Source organism: Stenella coeruleoalba, assembly GCF_951394435.1.
Source record: "Stenella coeruleoalba genome assembly, chromosome: X".
In the NCBI taxonomy this organism is placed as follows: domain Eukaryota; kingdom Metazoa; phylum Chordata; class Mammalia; order Artiodactyla; family Delphinidae; genus Stenella; species Stenella coeruleoalba.
Window position 1 is genome coordinate 24,318,810 of NC_137152.1, and position 14,447 is coordinate 24,333,256.

Below are 14,447 nucleotides of genomic sequence, written 5' to 3' on the forward strand. Positions count from 1 at the left end.
AACATTCCAGTACTTTGATACCCCTATTATAGGAGAGAAAGTGTCCCAGTGATACATTTGGGTCTTTAAAACAACATTACCAGAGATAAAAATAATATAGGCAGTCTGGGGAGAAGCACTGGGGCCTTCATTTATTTTCTGACATGGGCATCCCTGACATTGATCCTGTGTATCAAGGGAATTGTTTTCCCTGTCTAGGGTGTTGAATGTCTTTGGTTTATCCCTCTGGGACCACTCTCTGCCCTTCTTTTCCCTGGGAGGCTGACCTCTGTGGATGATATCAGCAGACTTCCTTGCTCTCTGGTTTCCAGTTGGTTTTGGCTCTTGGGAGCATTTACAGGAGATCAGAGGAAGGGAGGAAAGAAATATCAGGGCAGTTATTTACCACAAGATAGCTGCATTCATCACCAAAATATCAAAGCTCATGTCAGGTGACTCTCTCGACTCTCTCTTTGTTCATGGACCAATAACCACTCTCTTTCTCTTTTTTCCTATGTGTCTAGGAGTGATAATTGCAGTTCTCTATTACCAGTTTTGGTGGTTTCTTTATACCCTGCCCTCACCTTTTTAAATTGTTCCCTATTAACTCTCCTCAAGTTAGCCAAGTCCTGCTAGGATCCTGGCACCCTCAAAGGAGAGTCCTACTCTCTATTTCCAGATGATGACATTTAATGAAAGGGGGAAATGGGAAATGTGATTAGGGTTTATGGAGCATTTCCTATGCCAGGAAACATGCTGGACACCGTATATTTATTAACTCGTTTAATCCCCATACCAATACTTTGAAGTTGACCCCTTCTGTTACTTTGAGCCAAAAATTCCAAGGAAATTTTGGAAAATATGGATTATTAGGGTTAAACGTTTGGAATAAATTCATGATGGCTAACATTTATTGAGTATATCTTAGAGCAAAGTACTATTCCAAATGCATTTAAATCTTCACAGCATCACCACAAGCTAGGTAATACTACATCGTTGTTTTACAGTTGATAAAAGGTAAGACCCAGAGAGATTAAGTTACTTGCTCATATCACACACATGAAATATGGCAGAGCTGGGATTTGAACCAAGGAATTCTGGGGCAGAGAGAATATTCTTACTCATTGTATTGCAGTACTTCCCTGTGCTTTGTAAAACATATTTCATCACTGCAACTTTTTTGTTCTTTCCAAATTCTCTCTTCCTAAACCATATGTCTTTCAATTATTAGTTTCCTAAAATGAGACACTAAACCAGCCTTATTCTTCTGTTTTTAAGAGATTCCTTTCAAGGCAAAACTAATCTATGGTGTTAAAAGTCAGTAGAGTAGTCATCCTTGAAAGGGCTAGTACACAGAAGGGGGTGTGAGGAAGCTCTGAGGATGCTGATCATATTCTTTTTCACCATGGGGGTAATGATAATATGAATGTCTTCAGTCTGTGAACATTCACTGAGCTAACCTCAATAAAATTATCTTATGAAATACTTTTTACAACCCATGCTTAAGAAAACAAGCATCTATGAAAACTGCCTATTTATATTATAGTGGGTTGCATTATTTTTATGGGAGCTGGTCAGCAGGATTTACCAATAAGTTTGGAATCAAATTTGCTCTCCTCTTTGGTGTTTTTCTTGCTCTTGGTGTTTCTAATAGCTAAAGATTCAGAATCACAGAGGGGTATCTTGATTTTCTCAGCAACACGGATGTCCAGAGGCTGACTTTTCTACCACCAGAAGGCCATGTTAAATTATTCCTGTGCTCTTCAAGTTTCTTTTAGTGCAACATGGTATTGATCTCTGTGTATTTACGGGTTAAAAGACTGACACAACTCTGAAGAGTCAGAAACTATTTAAATATTTTTCAATTCATTTCTGTCCCTTTCTCAATTTTTTTACTTCGATTTTTTCACTTTGTTTATGCCAGTTACCAATCAACCTGTCTGAGTTTCTTTTTGAACACTGTCTGTAAAAAAAAATAAAGAAATTGATATAAATGTAGAATTTCTTTATATCATCCTGACAATGATCTGGAAGGATTGCTGTCTCATTTTATGGTCCTTTCATCTTGATATTTGGGTTAGCAAGGAAGAATTCAATATGTAAGTGAATGTAAGAAACTGCTAAGTAATACCAAAAGTTCACTTTTTAAAGAAAATATTAGTCAGGAAAGGGATTGAAGATAGAGAGCCACAGGGTCATATGACCCAAGGCACATTTAATGTTTTATGTGTCTTATAAAATAATTTTCATACACTTGAAAAGAAAGCCATTAAAGATAGGGAATTTTTAAAGAAATAATACTGTTTTCATGAAGTAAGTGTCACTTGCAGCAAAAAGGCATAGTAGATGTCTTTCATAGGAGATAAAAAGAGAGGAAAACAGAAGAAGATTTAATGAAAAGTAAGCAAAAGAACAACAAAAAGATAAAGAGCTTGAAGGCTCCGAGTGTTTCCCCTTTGCCATCCACATGTATTAGTATTAGTAATTGAATATGGAAGGACACTTTCCCTCCTTGACTTTCACTCTTACAGGGGTACCAAACTAAGAGAAAACAGAACACATTGTATCTGAGCTCTGTATTTTCAATAATTAAGCATAATTGTATTTATGTCTAATATTTGGCCAAAGAAAAAGAAGCCAAGGAATAGTAGAATAAAACAGAAAAAAGCTTTCTATATTTATTGAGTACCTACTATTTGCCAAGTCTGTACAGCATACCTGCACTGTTTCAGAGGCTTAAGACTGATGTGCTATTATTTCAGTCCCCATTCTGTTGATACTAATGAATAAATTGTTCCTCAGAAAGACTAAGTCACTTGCCGGAGACAATGCAGCTAGTGAATAGGAGACTCGGGTTCGAAAAATCAGCTATTGCTGCCTCAGAAACGTGTGCTACTTTTGCTACATCATACCTAGAGTGCTATGGAATGAGGAGTTGAATCTAGGAAAGAAATGAAAACCATTCCAGAGAAAAGAGAGTTTTTGCTTTCTCTAGGATATTCATAGTCCAGGAGGTATAAGACTAAACACCTGAACATTCATGAAGTTACAGGCTAAATATTGTACATTTCATTGAACATCAATTTAATTAGACCATAGGAGGGGAATTTTCAATCAAAGTGCTTGAAATTACTTTTAAGTTAAACATGCATTAAGAGAGGAAGACAAAATCTCCATGAATTCTTAACATAAAACATATGCTTTCATAGAAGTTTTGAACCTGCAGTCACTATGTACTTTACACTGCCAGGCTCCGGGGTAAATAAATTCAGTCTCGTCTGTTGAAAGTTGCTTTACTGGAACATTTTGAGAGGCACCCTGTTAGAGATTGTGGTGGATATAACAAATATAAGTTGGATTTCAGTTGTGAAACTTTAATATATCATTGATTGCATGAGTTTGAAAGTTATATATGATACCGAAAACCGTCTTTTTCTCTATCACCTCACTGCTTTCTAGGTGCCCCAACTAGATGTGCGCTCTGATTAGTCTGCAGTCCTTCCCTCCCTCTCTATTTTGTTTGATTCCAGTTTAAAAGGGAGAATTATAAAATATCAATACCTCGTCTGTGTGTATAAGTTTGTATCAAAGCAAGATCCTGTTTGCCTTCTTGACCTTTGTTTAAGCTCCTTGCCCAAAAGCATAAGCTTTCTAGTCCTCATATCTTGGATGCTAGATGATCCTTATGGCCTTGGGGTTCATGCTTTATTCTTTGCCTCTAGACTTACTCCTTTCCAAGTCCCAGCCCTTCTCCTTGAATGAACATTTTACCGCCCACATCCCTCCTGGTTTGCCAGACTTTATTATCTGTCTATCTATCTGCCTATCTAGATATATATTTTTAATAACAGCAAGTATTTCTGTCAACTAACTATATTTTATTTTCTTCAAAACCTGACACATTTCAGTTTGCAATATTGGTTTTGTCCATAAGTTTAGAAGCTACTCACTTCTCAAATGCATCTGTAAAATTTTGCTCCTGGAAAACAAAACAAAACAAAACAAAATAGCATTTTCAAGGCATTGTTGACCTTCAACCAATTTGAAAATGAAATCTTAATATTATCCCCCAAATGCCAAGTTATTCCGGGATATATATGAGTTTCTTGACAGAATTATTATAAAGCCCACATTCATTTTCTTTACTTATTAATAGAAAGCTTTCCTTATTTCATAAGAATGGCACTGTTGTTTTAAGATCTACCTGTACATTATATATACTAAAAGTGCTTTTTAAAAGTTCTAGTATCTTAGTGTTTTGTCATTTCTTTTCCCCTGAAATTTTTAATTAGAACTATTCAAGTAGAATTTCAAAAGAATAACTTATAGTTATCTTTGTCAAAGCACATATGTGGTTTGATTTCCAAAGCCTGGCATGGTGGACTTCTTGCAGGGATCAATGTTATCGTTAATTGAAGCACCTAGGCTCTATCCGGACTTGTCTTGGACATGGCTGCCTGGCTGTAGGGAGAGCCTGAATCCTCTGTCTTCAATCTTAGAAGCTTCAGAGATGTCTTTTGCCTGGAAACGAGGACTCTTCTTGAGCTGTGTGAAATATAAAGTTTGTGTGTGATCAAAGGAGTAGATGAGAAGAGCCCAATCACCCAAGGCTAATGTTAGACCCATCACCCGACATTTTGAGGGAAGTATTTCCTGATCCCCAGACTATGGGAATTCCCATGGTTATGTGCTCCTGGGTTCCTTTTACTGCCTCTCTGTAGCATTACCTTTTAGGAATATTTGTGTTCCCTGCTCGACTCAAAGTTCCACAAGGGCTGGGGTCATATCCATCTCATTTACTAGTGCATGCGCTAGCACCTAGCCCAGGTTTATTGGTGCTCAATAAGCATCTGTCATTGATAAAGTAGGGCTTTCTTGATAACTTGGGTGATGAAAGAGTTGTGAATGATTTCATACGAAGGGATTGTAGGCTTTGAACCAGAAAAAGAAGATATTTGGGGGTATGACAGAAGAAATAAAATATTTGAAAGATAATCAAATGGAAGGAGGAAAAGGCCAAGGAAGCAGCTTGATAAAATAGAAAGAACAAGAGCCCCAGGAGTTAGACAGATCTGGGCCAAAATCTTGGTTTTATCGTCTTCTTGTTTTGTCTCTTTGTCTCTGTTTCATCTGTAGGACTCTTTGTCTCTGTTTCATCTGTAGGATGAGTATACTAATGCTAACGTCACAAAAATTACAAGATCAATTCATTCAGTGGAGTGTTTCTCATGAATAGTCACTCCAAAAATGTTAGATGTTATTAGTGGCTATTGTTTTCCCTCAGTATGATTCTCAAGTAAAGAAGTGAGAAAAAGAGATGAAAAGCTTTCACCAACATATTTCAACTTAATTTAAATCATACCTTTCTAAAATTTGAACCATCCAATATGAGACTGGATCATTCTGAGGCAGCATGTAAAATGTATATGCGCAGAAAGCATGTTTTATGAGTGAAGGATGGTGAACCCTCTATGATTATGCATTCTGTTTCCAAGTACACAAAATGGTTAAATCTTATGTACCCACCCAGGGCAAATTGTTTGTGGTCTTTGTTTCTTTGTGTGTTTACTTCTCCCCAAACAGTGCCCAACTGCCTGATAATTTAAACAATTTTTCTCTCCTTTATAAGATCAGCATTCAAAAAGTTGAGTTAATTAGATCCATTAGACTATAGATCTCCAACTCTTGTTATTGAGAAAAATATTTAAATAGATTTGGCCGAATGATGATTTACTGGTTTTTGTTTTTTACTTGGAGGTTCTCTTTTCATCCATCACCCTTGGCAGATTAAGAATTAGATACATTAAATATTCTTAAACATAGCTTTAAATTTTAAAAGGCGTATTCGTAGAAATGGATCACTGGAAGCATGCTTTCTTTAATAGGGTATGTTTCTTATTTCAGTTTGGGAAGCAGCACATAGAAAACCTCTTCAGTGACCTGCAGGATGGGAGACGCCTCCTAGACCTTCTTGAAGGCCTGACAGGGCAAAGACTGGTATGTGACTTACAGTATTTATAAGGAACTTCACATTAACCTCAGAAGAATTCCAGACCAGAAACAGACTCAGCATAGTTTTATGAGATCCAGTAAAATTAGGTAATTTACTAATTACTGATTTAAGTAGCAGTACAGGACCTATTCCTGAAAAAAACAGCCTTGCAATATTATTTTTGTTTTGGCATCTTCTATCATATGCAGAACAAGAAGGTGAAATTTTCAGTAATATAATTTATATTATTTAATAGATATTATTCTCTATTATTATTTGGTATCTTTGTTAGTGGCTGTCTTTATAAGGCTTTTATACATAATGACCTTTTAAGTTTAACTTTTAACTTTATTTAGTCTTTTGTCTTTTTTTCTTCCAGTTTTATTGAGATATAATTGACATACAGCACTGTACAAGTTTAAGGTGTGCATCATAATGATGTGACTTATAAACATCATGAAATGATTATCACAATAAGTTTAGCGAACACCCATCATCTCATATAACATTAAAGAAATAGAAAAAAATCTATTTTTTCCTGTGATGAGAACTCTTAGGATTTAAGAACACTTAATATGAGATGGAAAATGGGGAGTTGCTGTTCAACAGGTATAAAGTTTCAGTCCTGCAAGATGAATAAATTCCAGAGGCCTGCTGTACAATATTGTGCCTATACTTAACAGCATTGTATTGTGTAGTTAAAATTGTTTTAGGAGGGTAGATCTCATTTTAGGAGTAAATACTTGAGGCATCATAATGGTAGACTTTCTAAAACTCCACAACTGAATGAATTAATCCATATATTGTAATACACTATGCAAATGTTAGTTTAAAAATTACAGGACAAGATAAGACTTTTGGGGATTGAAGGTGAGGGTTAGAGAACCAAAGATGATTGAGGTTTTGAGCTTCAGTGACTAAGACAATTAAGGTAATATTGCCAGAAATAGTTTCCGTTAAGCCTATTTGGGATTATAGAATTTTGCTAGGCTCAAATCTCTTTTAAACTTTCCTAAAAGGTGTGGGAATTGACTCACTTATCTATCTTACTAGCAAATGTCCTTATGCATGCTGATGTTTCTCTTCGTGGTCATGCAACTGAGGTGTAAAATGAAGGAGAGATGGTAACCAAACTCTTTTGTGAAGAAAAAAAAAATTCTATCAGTTTTCTTGAGGAGTGGCTGATTCATGCTATAAGGAGTTTCTTCATGCTATAAGAAATTGATTCATGCTATAAGGAGTTTCTCCATGCTATAAGAAACTCCTATGAGAAGGATAATTAACCTGAAGCACTTAAATTCATTATATTAATGCCTCACAACCTGTGATCATTTAAAAGATTCCAATTTAGAAGTGAAATATATCAATTATTCCATTTCTGGTAGATTGTCCTTCTCTCCCCTGGGCAGTCAACATTGTTTCATTTTGTTTTCAGCCAAAAGAAAAAGGATCCACAAGAGTTCATGCCCTGAACAATGTCAACAAGGCACTACAGGTCTTGCAGAAACATAATGTAAGTGGAGCCCTGGACAGAGTCTGGATACCATGAGACAGCATGCTTAATGTTTGAGTGAGGACTTCGGCCCTAAAAACAGAGAAAGCATTTCAAGTTCTCTCATAAGTCAAAGCAGTTACCATTGAGAGCACATGTTCTAGTTCATGTGCATCTGCTAATGTGATTCAGGAAGTAAACGCATGCATCCACAGGGGGGCAGGGAATGGTGTGAACCAGACCTGATTGGCCACTTTGTGTTGTTTTTAGATTTTACATAATGCAGTTATATTTGGTGGCCAAATTAAGTCCTGTGGTAAACTCAGCTCCTTACAGCAGTGTTCGTGAAACAAATGGCTTTTAATAGGCTATTATTTTTTTTGTATAAAGTGGGTTCACACATGATGATAAAGTTTGTTTGAATTAAGCCAACATTTATTAGATAACACATCCAAGTATGAAAGTTACACAGAAAACTCAGTATTTCAACTCAGCATAAGAGTTGCAAATTTGTTTTCTATTCTTATGTTTGATTAAGTTTAACTAGAAGAAAATATATGTGTGGTATTAGAAAAAGTCAACAATCGTAGGTAAACAAGCGTGTAGATGAAAGGAGTTCTTGTCTCCTCAGGGCGACTTTGAGATTCCTCCCCTCTCTCATGATATTGGAGGCAGCCCTCCTTTCTTATTAACTTCCTACAATCTTTCTAATTAACCAATGCATTTACTGGCTTTTTTGGTAACTTCCTAATTACACTACATCTCTCTTTCAAGGATAAATTCAAATAATTGATCATATACTATTAAAATAACCATAATTAGTGATAGATTAGTAATGATGTATACTCCCCCAAATATTGCTCAGCTCATCTAGCAGGGAGAGGACATCATTCTGGAAATGGAAGTGAAAGTTGTGTAGTAATCGGTCAGTTTTATGAAAGGTTACTATCATATTTAACCTATAAAAATTATTTTACAGAAGTGTTATATATTTTTATTATTTTCCTGCAGTGATTAACTCTATATTTGCAAATTTTCTGCAGCAGAATAAGATAATCTATGGAATGTTTGCCTTATTAGCAGTCCTATAGAACCTTTTTATAAACTTTTTTTTGAAGTATAGTTGATTTCCAATGTCATGTTAACTTCTGCTGTACAGCAAAGTGTTTCACTTATAAATATATATATTTGTTTTCACATTCTTTTCCATTATGGTTTATCACAGAATATTGAATATAGTTCCCTGTGCTATACAGTAGGATCTTGTTGTTTATCCATCCTGTATATACTAGTTTGCACCTGCTAATCCCAAACTCCCAATCTTTCCCTCCTCCAGCCCCATCCCCTTGGCAACAAGTCTGTTCTCTGTATCTGTGAGTTTGTTTCTCTTTCGTAGCTGTGTTCGTTTGTGTCGTACATATCTTAGATTCCACATATACGTGATATCATATGGTATTTGTCTTTCTCTTTCTGACTTCACTTAGAATGATAATCTCTAGGTCCACCCATGTTGCTGCAAATGGCAGTATTTCATCCTATAGAACATTTTGAAAGATCAGTAGCATATAAATTAAGAAAACATTTTAACAATATTAGGAACTTAGACAAAGAAAATGTCTTTTTAAATATCAATTCCTCGTATTCCATTACAAAATATAAGAGCAAGGAAAACAGCAGAAAACTCAAAGAATTATTAGATTTAATCTAGTTGAAGAAATTGATCTCTTCCAAGCAAGAAAATGTCAAAACATAGGCTGTTGGATCTCCTCTAAAGTAGTGGATTAATGAAACTGTAGTGTTTTTTTTTTGATAAGAGTTTTGTTTTTTCATATACTGATTATAGATTATGAATTTTGGGTTTTTTTGTATATATTATAATTATTAATTTTATAATTTTCAATATAGGACCAGAAGAAATTCTGGCAATAAAAAGAAAAAACATAAAATAAAATCCCTGTGACTTTGGGAATAACCATATATTTCTTAGATGTGAAAACAAAGGCATGATGCAAAAACAGAAAAAATTAACTTGAACTTCATTAAAATTATGAGTTGTTCTTATGTTCTGGATATGAGTCCTTTGTTTATTTTATGTATTGCAAATATATTTTCCTTCTCTGTGGATTAAAATTTTAACTCACTTTATCTTTTGATAAAGAGAAGTTCTTCATTGTGATGTAGTTCATTTTTATAAACTTTCACTTTATAATTATGTGTCCTGTTTAAGAAATATTTGCCTGCTGAAAGCCATTATGGTATTACATTTTGCTTTTATCCATATAAGCTTTATTATTTTACCATTTGAATTTGGATCTATATTTCACCTGGAAATGATTGATTATTGTATATGATATGAGGAATGGGTTAAGATTCAGCTTATTTTTTTCACTTGGAATCTGAACGACAACATCACTTATTAAAAAGAATGTTGCTTGCCCATTGTTCTCTAGTACTAAGTGTGTCATAAAAATTTTTCAGTACATTTGTAGTTTTATTTCTGGACTTAAGTTCACTTCCATTGTTCTGTTTGTCTATACATCATGAGTACCATGCCATGTGGAGTACTGCCGTTTTATAATGCATCTCGTTATCTGGTGAACTTTTACCACTTTTTTCTTGTTCAGTATTTTCTTGGCTATATTAGCCCTTTGTATTTCTAGGTTCATTTTACAATCATCTTTTTAATTTCCACATAAACCTTCTTTGGAATATGATCAACATTGAGTTAAATCTATAGATCAGTTTGGGAAGAATTGACATCTTTACACTATTGAGTATATTAGGTGTCTCCTATGATTTTCCTCTATACTTTATTTAATTTTAGGTTTTATAAAATGAGAAAAAGAAATCCAATGGAAAAAATGGACAATGAACTTGAACGGGAACTTCACAAAAGAGGATGTTCAGAAGTTCAAGAATAATATGAAAGTGTGTTTAACCTCACCAATAATTGGGGAAATTACAATTACAATGAGATACCAATACAAATTCACAAAAATGGTTGAAATTAGACTTATAATGCTAAGTGTAGATGAGGGTATGGAATAACTTGAACTCTCACAACTAACTGGTAGAAATGTAATTCAGACAGCCATTGAAAATAGTTTGGCATTATATACTAAATGTGATAAAAATGTGCATTTCTTGTGACCCAACAATTTCATTCCTTAGCATATAATAGACATACATTTCTATGTTTGCCAAAAAATTCATATATATATAAAATATTATTTTATATATATGAAAGAGTGTTCATAGTAGCTTCATTTGTAATAGCCAAAATTAGAATGAAAGTAAGCAAATGATAGTGACACACAGTACATAAGATAGATCAATTTCCGGAAAGAGAAAAAAGTGAGACACAAAAGTGTATCTACTGTAATTTTGTTTAATTAAATTTCAAGAATAGGCAGAATGCTTCCATGAGTTTAAAAGTCAGAAGAATGGTTAGATTTTAAAATGCAGGATGAAATCTTCAGAGATGTTGAAGCTTTCCATGTTTTGACCTGGTGGTCGTTATACAGGTGCATTTGCTTTGAGAATATTTATCAAGCTGTACACTTAAGTATATTTTCTGTATGTAGGCTATCAATTTTTTAAAAAAAAGTTTAATAAGAGGAATGTAGGAAGGGAAAGTAAAACTGATCTTGCAACCTGCCAAACTCCAAATTATGGCCATATTTATCTATCTGAACATAGACCGTGTATTTTATTATGAAATTGTTTAATAAAATGTGATAAGTGAATATACAAAATTAGAATGTGATTAATGCAATATATGGATCTTTTCTCAGGAGGTTATATTTCTTACTGAAAATAGAAAATCTTGATAAAATTCCAATGTTTTAGCAGGCGAAGACTCTCGAATGAGGGTTAAATTGGACAAGGAGTCCTTCAAAAGAAAATTTCCACAAAGCTCCCATTTGAGCCAGGGCCCTAATGGGGAATGACATATAATTGAGGTCTCTGTATTAAAGGACAGAATCTCAAGTAAAACATTCTCCAGTGTAAACCAAAACCTTGAGTGAAATAACCTTTACCTGAGCTAGCCCCAGGCCAAAAGACACAGAATACAAATGCTCAAAAGTAAATGTATTATCATTTTATACTTCCCATTATTTTGTAATAAAAGAAAGCAGAAAAGAAATGGAAAGTATCCCAAGGGACATGTTTTTTACTCTCTGATTATTAGCATAAAGAATAAACACAGAAAGAGAACGTTCAAGAGCAGGATATTTTCCTAAAAATGGCCTTGGGTATTCTACAGCAGATGACTAAATGATCCTGGGATGGGGTATAAATAAATAAGCATATTAAGTAAAATAGTAGATAGAACTATTTTCCTTTTAAAAATCACAGATTCTCAGAATGAACTAGAGGAGGCATTGATTAGAGATTTTGAGTAGTCATACCTTAAACAGAACAATGTTTGTATTTTTAGATTCAGCGCATTATTTATTGAGTGTCTACTATATGTCAGGTTGTATTCCAAATGGTAGGAACACTGCAGTCAGTGATCAAAACAAATGCAGTCGTTTATGTCATGGAGTTTAGAGTCAAATACCAGAGGATGTTAAATAGGTATAATGTATGTAGTGATAGCTAAGTGAATGAAGAAGAGACAAATAGACTAGGAGGTTTGGGAAGGCCTTTGGTTAGGTTGTCTTATAGGTGGAGACTGGAAGGAAGTGAAGGAGTGAACCATGGGATTATCTACAGGAAAATGGTCCAGGCAGTGGGATAAAAAGACCTAGAGGAGAAAAAGCATTTGGAAATAGGACTCAATAGGTGGAGAGGACTGAGTGTGGAAAAAAATGTAGTAGAGTAGGGGATCAGAGAGGTAGCAGGGTGGTGCTGGGAAGAGGAGAACATGGGGAGCCATGGTTAGGGTTTGAATTTAGTTCTAAGTGAGATGAAAATGACTAAACATAAAAAGGCTATTATAAATTAAATGGGTAATAAAACAAGTTCTTTTAAAAGTCAGAGATAAGAATATTAATGACAAAGAAAAACTTATAAGTATTTGAAAATATTATTTTTATCCAAGAAAGTTGAAATCAATAATTAAAACATAATACAACTTACAGCATAATAGAAATACTGCTAAAACCATAAAGAATAAATGAAGGAAATATATTTTTATTCAGAGCCTTTAATTCACCATTGTCAGATTACAACACAGTTAGCAGCAAAGAAAAAAGTTGAGAATACAAATAACATAAACTGTAGATTTAATAGTGATTTTCTACCTATCGACACTCCCAAGCATAGATGATTCTATAAAATCTGTGTGAATTATATATAAACCTTCTCTCCCATAAGGTTAGATTTGCAAGGAAAACAGTAGTTTATAATTTCATTTAAATGAACCAAATCCAAATCTGAGCTCTCAAACAGGCATTCAGAAAATTCTAACTTTGTCATTATTAAGAATGATTTCCCCTATCCCTAGGGAATGGCCAGACATCAGTAGACCTATGTGGTGCCTTTTATAGGCAGGGGAAAAGCCTTTCATTTTTAGTCCATTGAATTATCCACTGATATAGTCACTATCCAAGCCCAAGTCATCTCATGAAGCCATGTGTATCATTAACAGTCCTGAAATGAATCAGAAAGCCTATGCAAAGACAAAGTTGAAAAGACTGTAATAAAAGGAATATATATAGAAATATGGGCAGGATTAAAGGAACCAACGATGAATGGTGAAGCACCAGAGACTAGCCTCAGTTAATAGGCTTTACTACCCCTAAACCTAAAGAGACAAGAGGAGAGAGCTGTTACCTTAAACCAATGAAAGCTCTAACCTTGGGAATGGGTCCACTGGATAGCAAGTGCAACCATAGGTACCTAAAGAATGCAGTTACTCTCAAATCATGGCCTGCTGGAGGAGGTGGGAGATTGATACCTTAGTCTCTCTATTCAGTCCTCTAATAGTCTGCCAGTGCTGCTCATTGGTTGAACCTAACTAGAAGCCAGAGGATAAGAGATCCTGGACGATGGAGCCATCTCATACTAGGTGGGTCATCTCAAACAAAGAAGGTGTGAAGAATGTGGGAGGGGGAGCAATCAGAGAAAACCCAGCCCTTCAGATAGCTCTATTTTTTTTTTTTTTTTCTTCTGGTCAAAAGAAGACTTGGGAATCTCTACGTTAAGAGCCCTAATGTTGGCCAGGGCCCAACCTTGCTGGGTGTAGCAGGAAGCCATTCACTTTTTTTTTCTTTTTTTAAATATTTATTTATTTATCTATCTATTCTGGCTGCACTGGGTCCCCTGCAGCACGCGGGATCTAGTTCCCTGACCAGGGATCGACCCGGGGCCCCTCACATTGGGAGTGCGGAGTCCTAACCACTGGACCACTAGGGAAGTCTCGGAAGCCATTCACTTTTAAGGCCATACCACCTCCCCCATTTGCTGACAGGGAGTGGAGGTGGTTTCTGGCTAGTTTTGGAACCAGCTGACATTACTCTCCCATGCTTCTGGGGAACACCAGAATAAGAAAAGGAAGATAGACTAAGAGTTATCTCTAACTTCTACCCTGCTATGAAACTTACTATAGGCGTAGGCAAAGATAAACATATAAAAAACGCCCTTGGCATATGTACAAATAAAAAATGGATAATATATTAGAATGTAGTGAAAATGTCATTAAACACATAAAAAGAACTTTTAAAGTGCATAATCTTTGATGATAATAATATAACAGTAGAAATTAATAATACTTAAAAAAATTCAATTTGATTAATTTAAAGTGTATAAGAAACCAAGAGTACAAATCCATGTTTTTATAGGAAAAAGCATTCCATGAGAAAACCCATGAGAAATGGCCTCAGTTCTACCCAGAGGTTCAATTTTTGTCTTTGCTTTTATCTTCATTAAAAAAAAAAAGATAAATTAATTCTAGCTTTCAACCATAAATGTTACAAAAAAGAAAAAAATGCTCTAAGGAAAGTAGGAAATAAAAGATAAATGAAGAAATGAGTTAGA

At 34.8% G+C, this 14,447-nt stretch overlaps 1 protein-coding gene across 13 annotated transcripts in view; it reads left to right on the plus strand.

Annotated features, from left to right (window-relative positions):
* DMD (dystrophin) overlaps window positions 1-14,447 on the plus strand; it is a 2,843,071-nt gene that overhangs the window by 1,094,472 nt on the left and 1,734,152 nt on the right. For all 13 annotated transcript variants that reach the window (XM_079909736.1, XM_079909735.1, XM_079909718.1 and 10 more), the window contains 2 exons: window positions 5,884-5,976; window positions 7,407-7,484. In XM_079909736.1, the coding sequence (XP_079765862.1) occupies window positions 5,884-5,976; window positions 7,407-7,484 (171 nt within the window). The remainder of the gene's footprint in view (window positions 1-5,883; window positions 5,977-7,406; window positions 7,485-14,447) is intronic.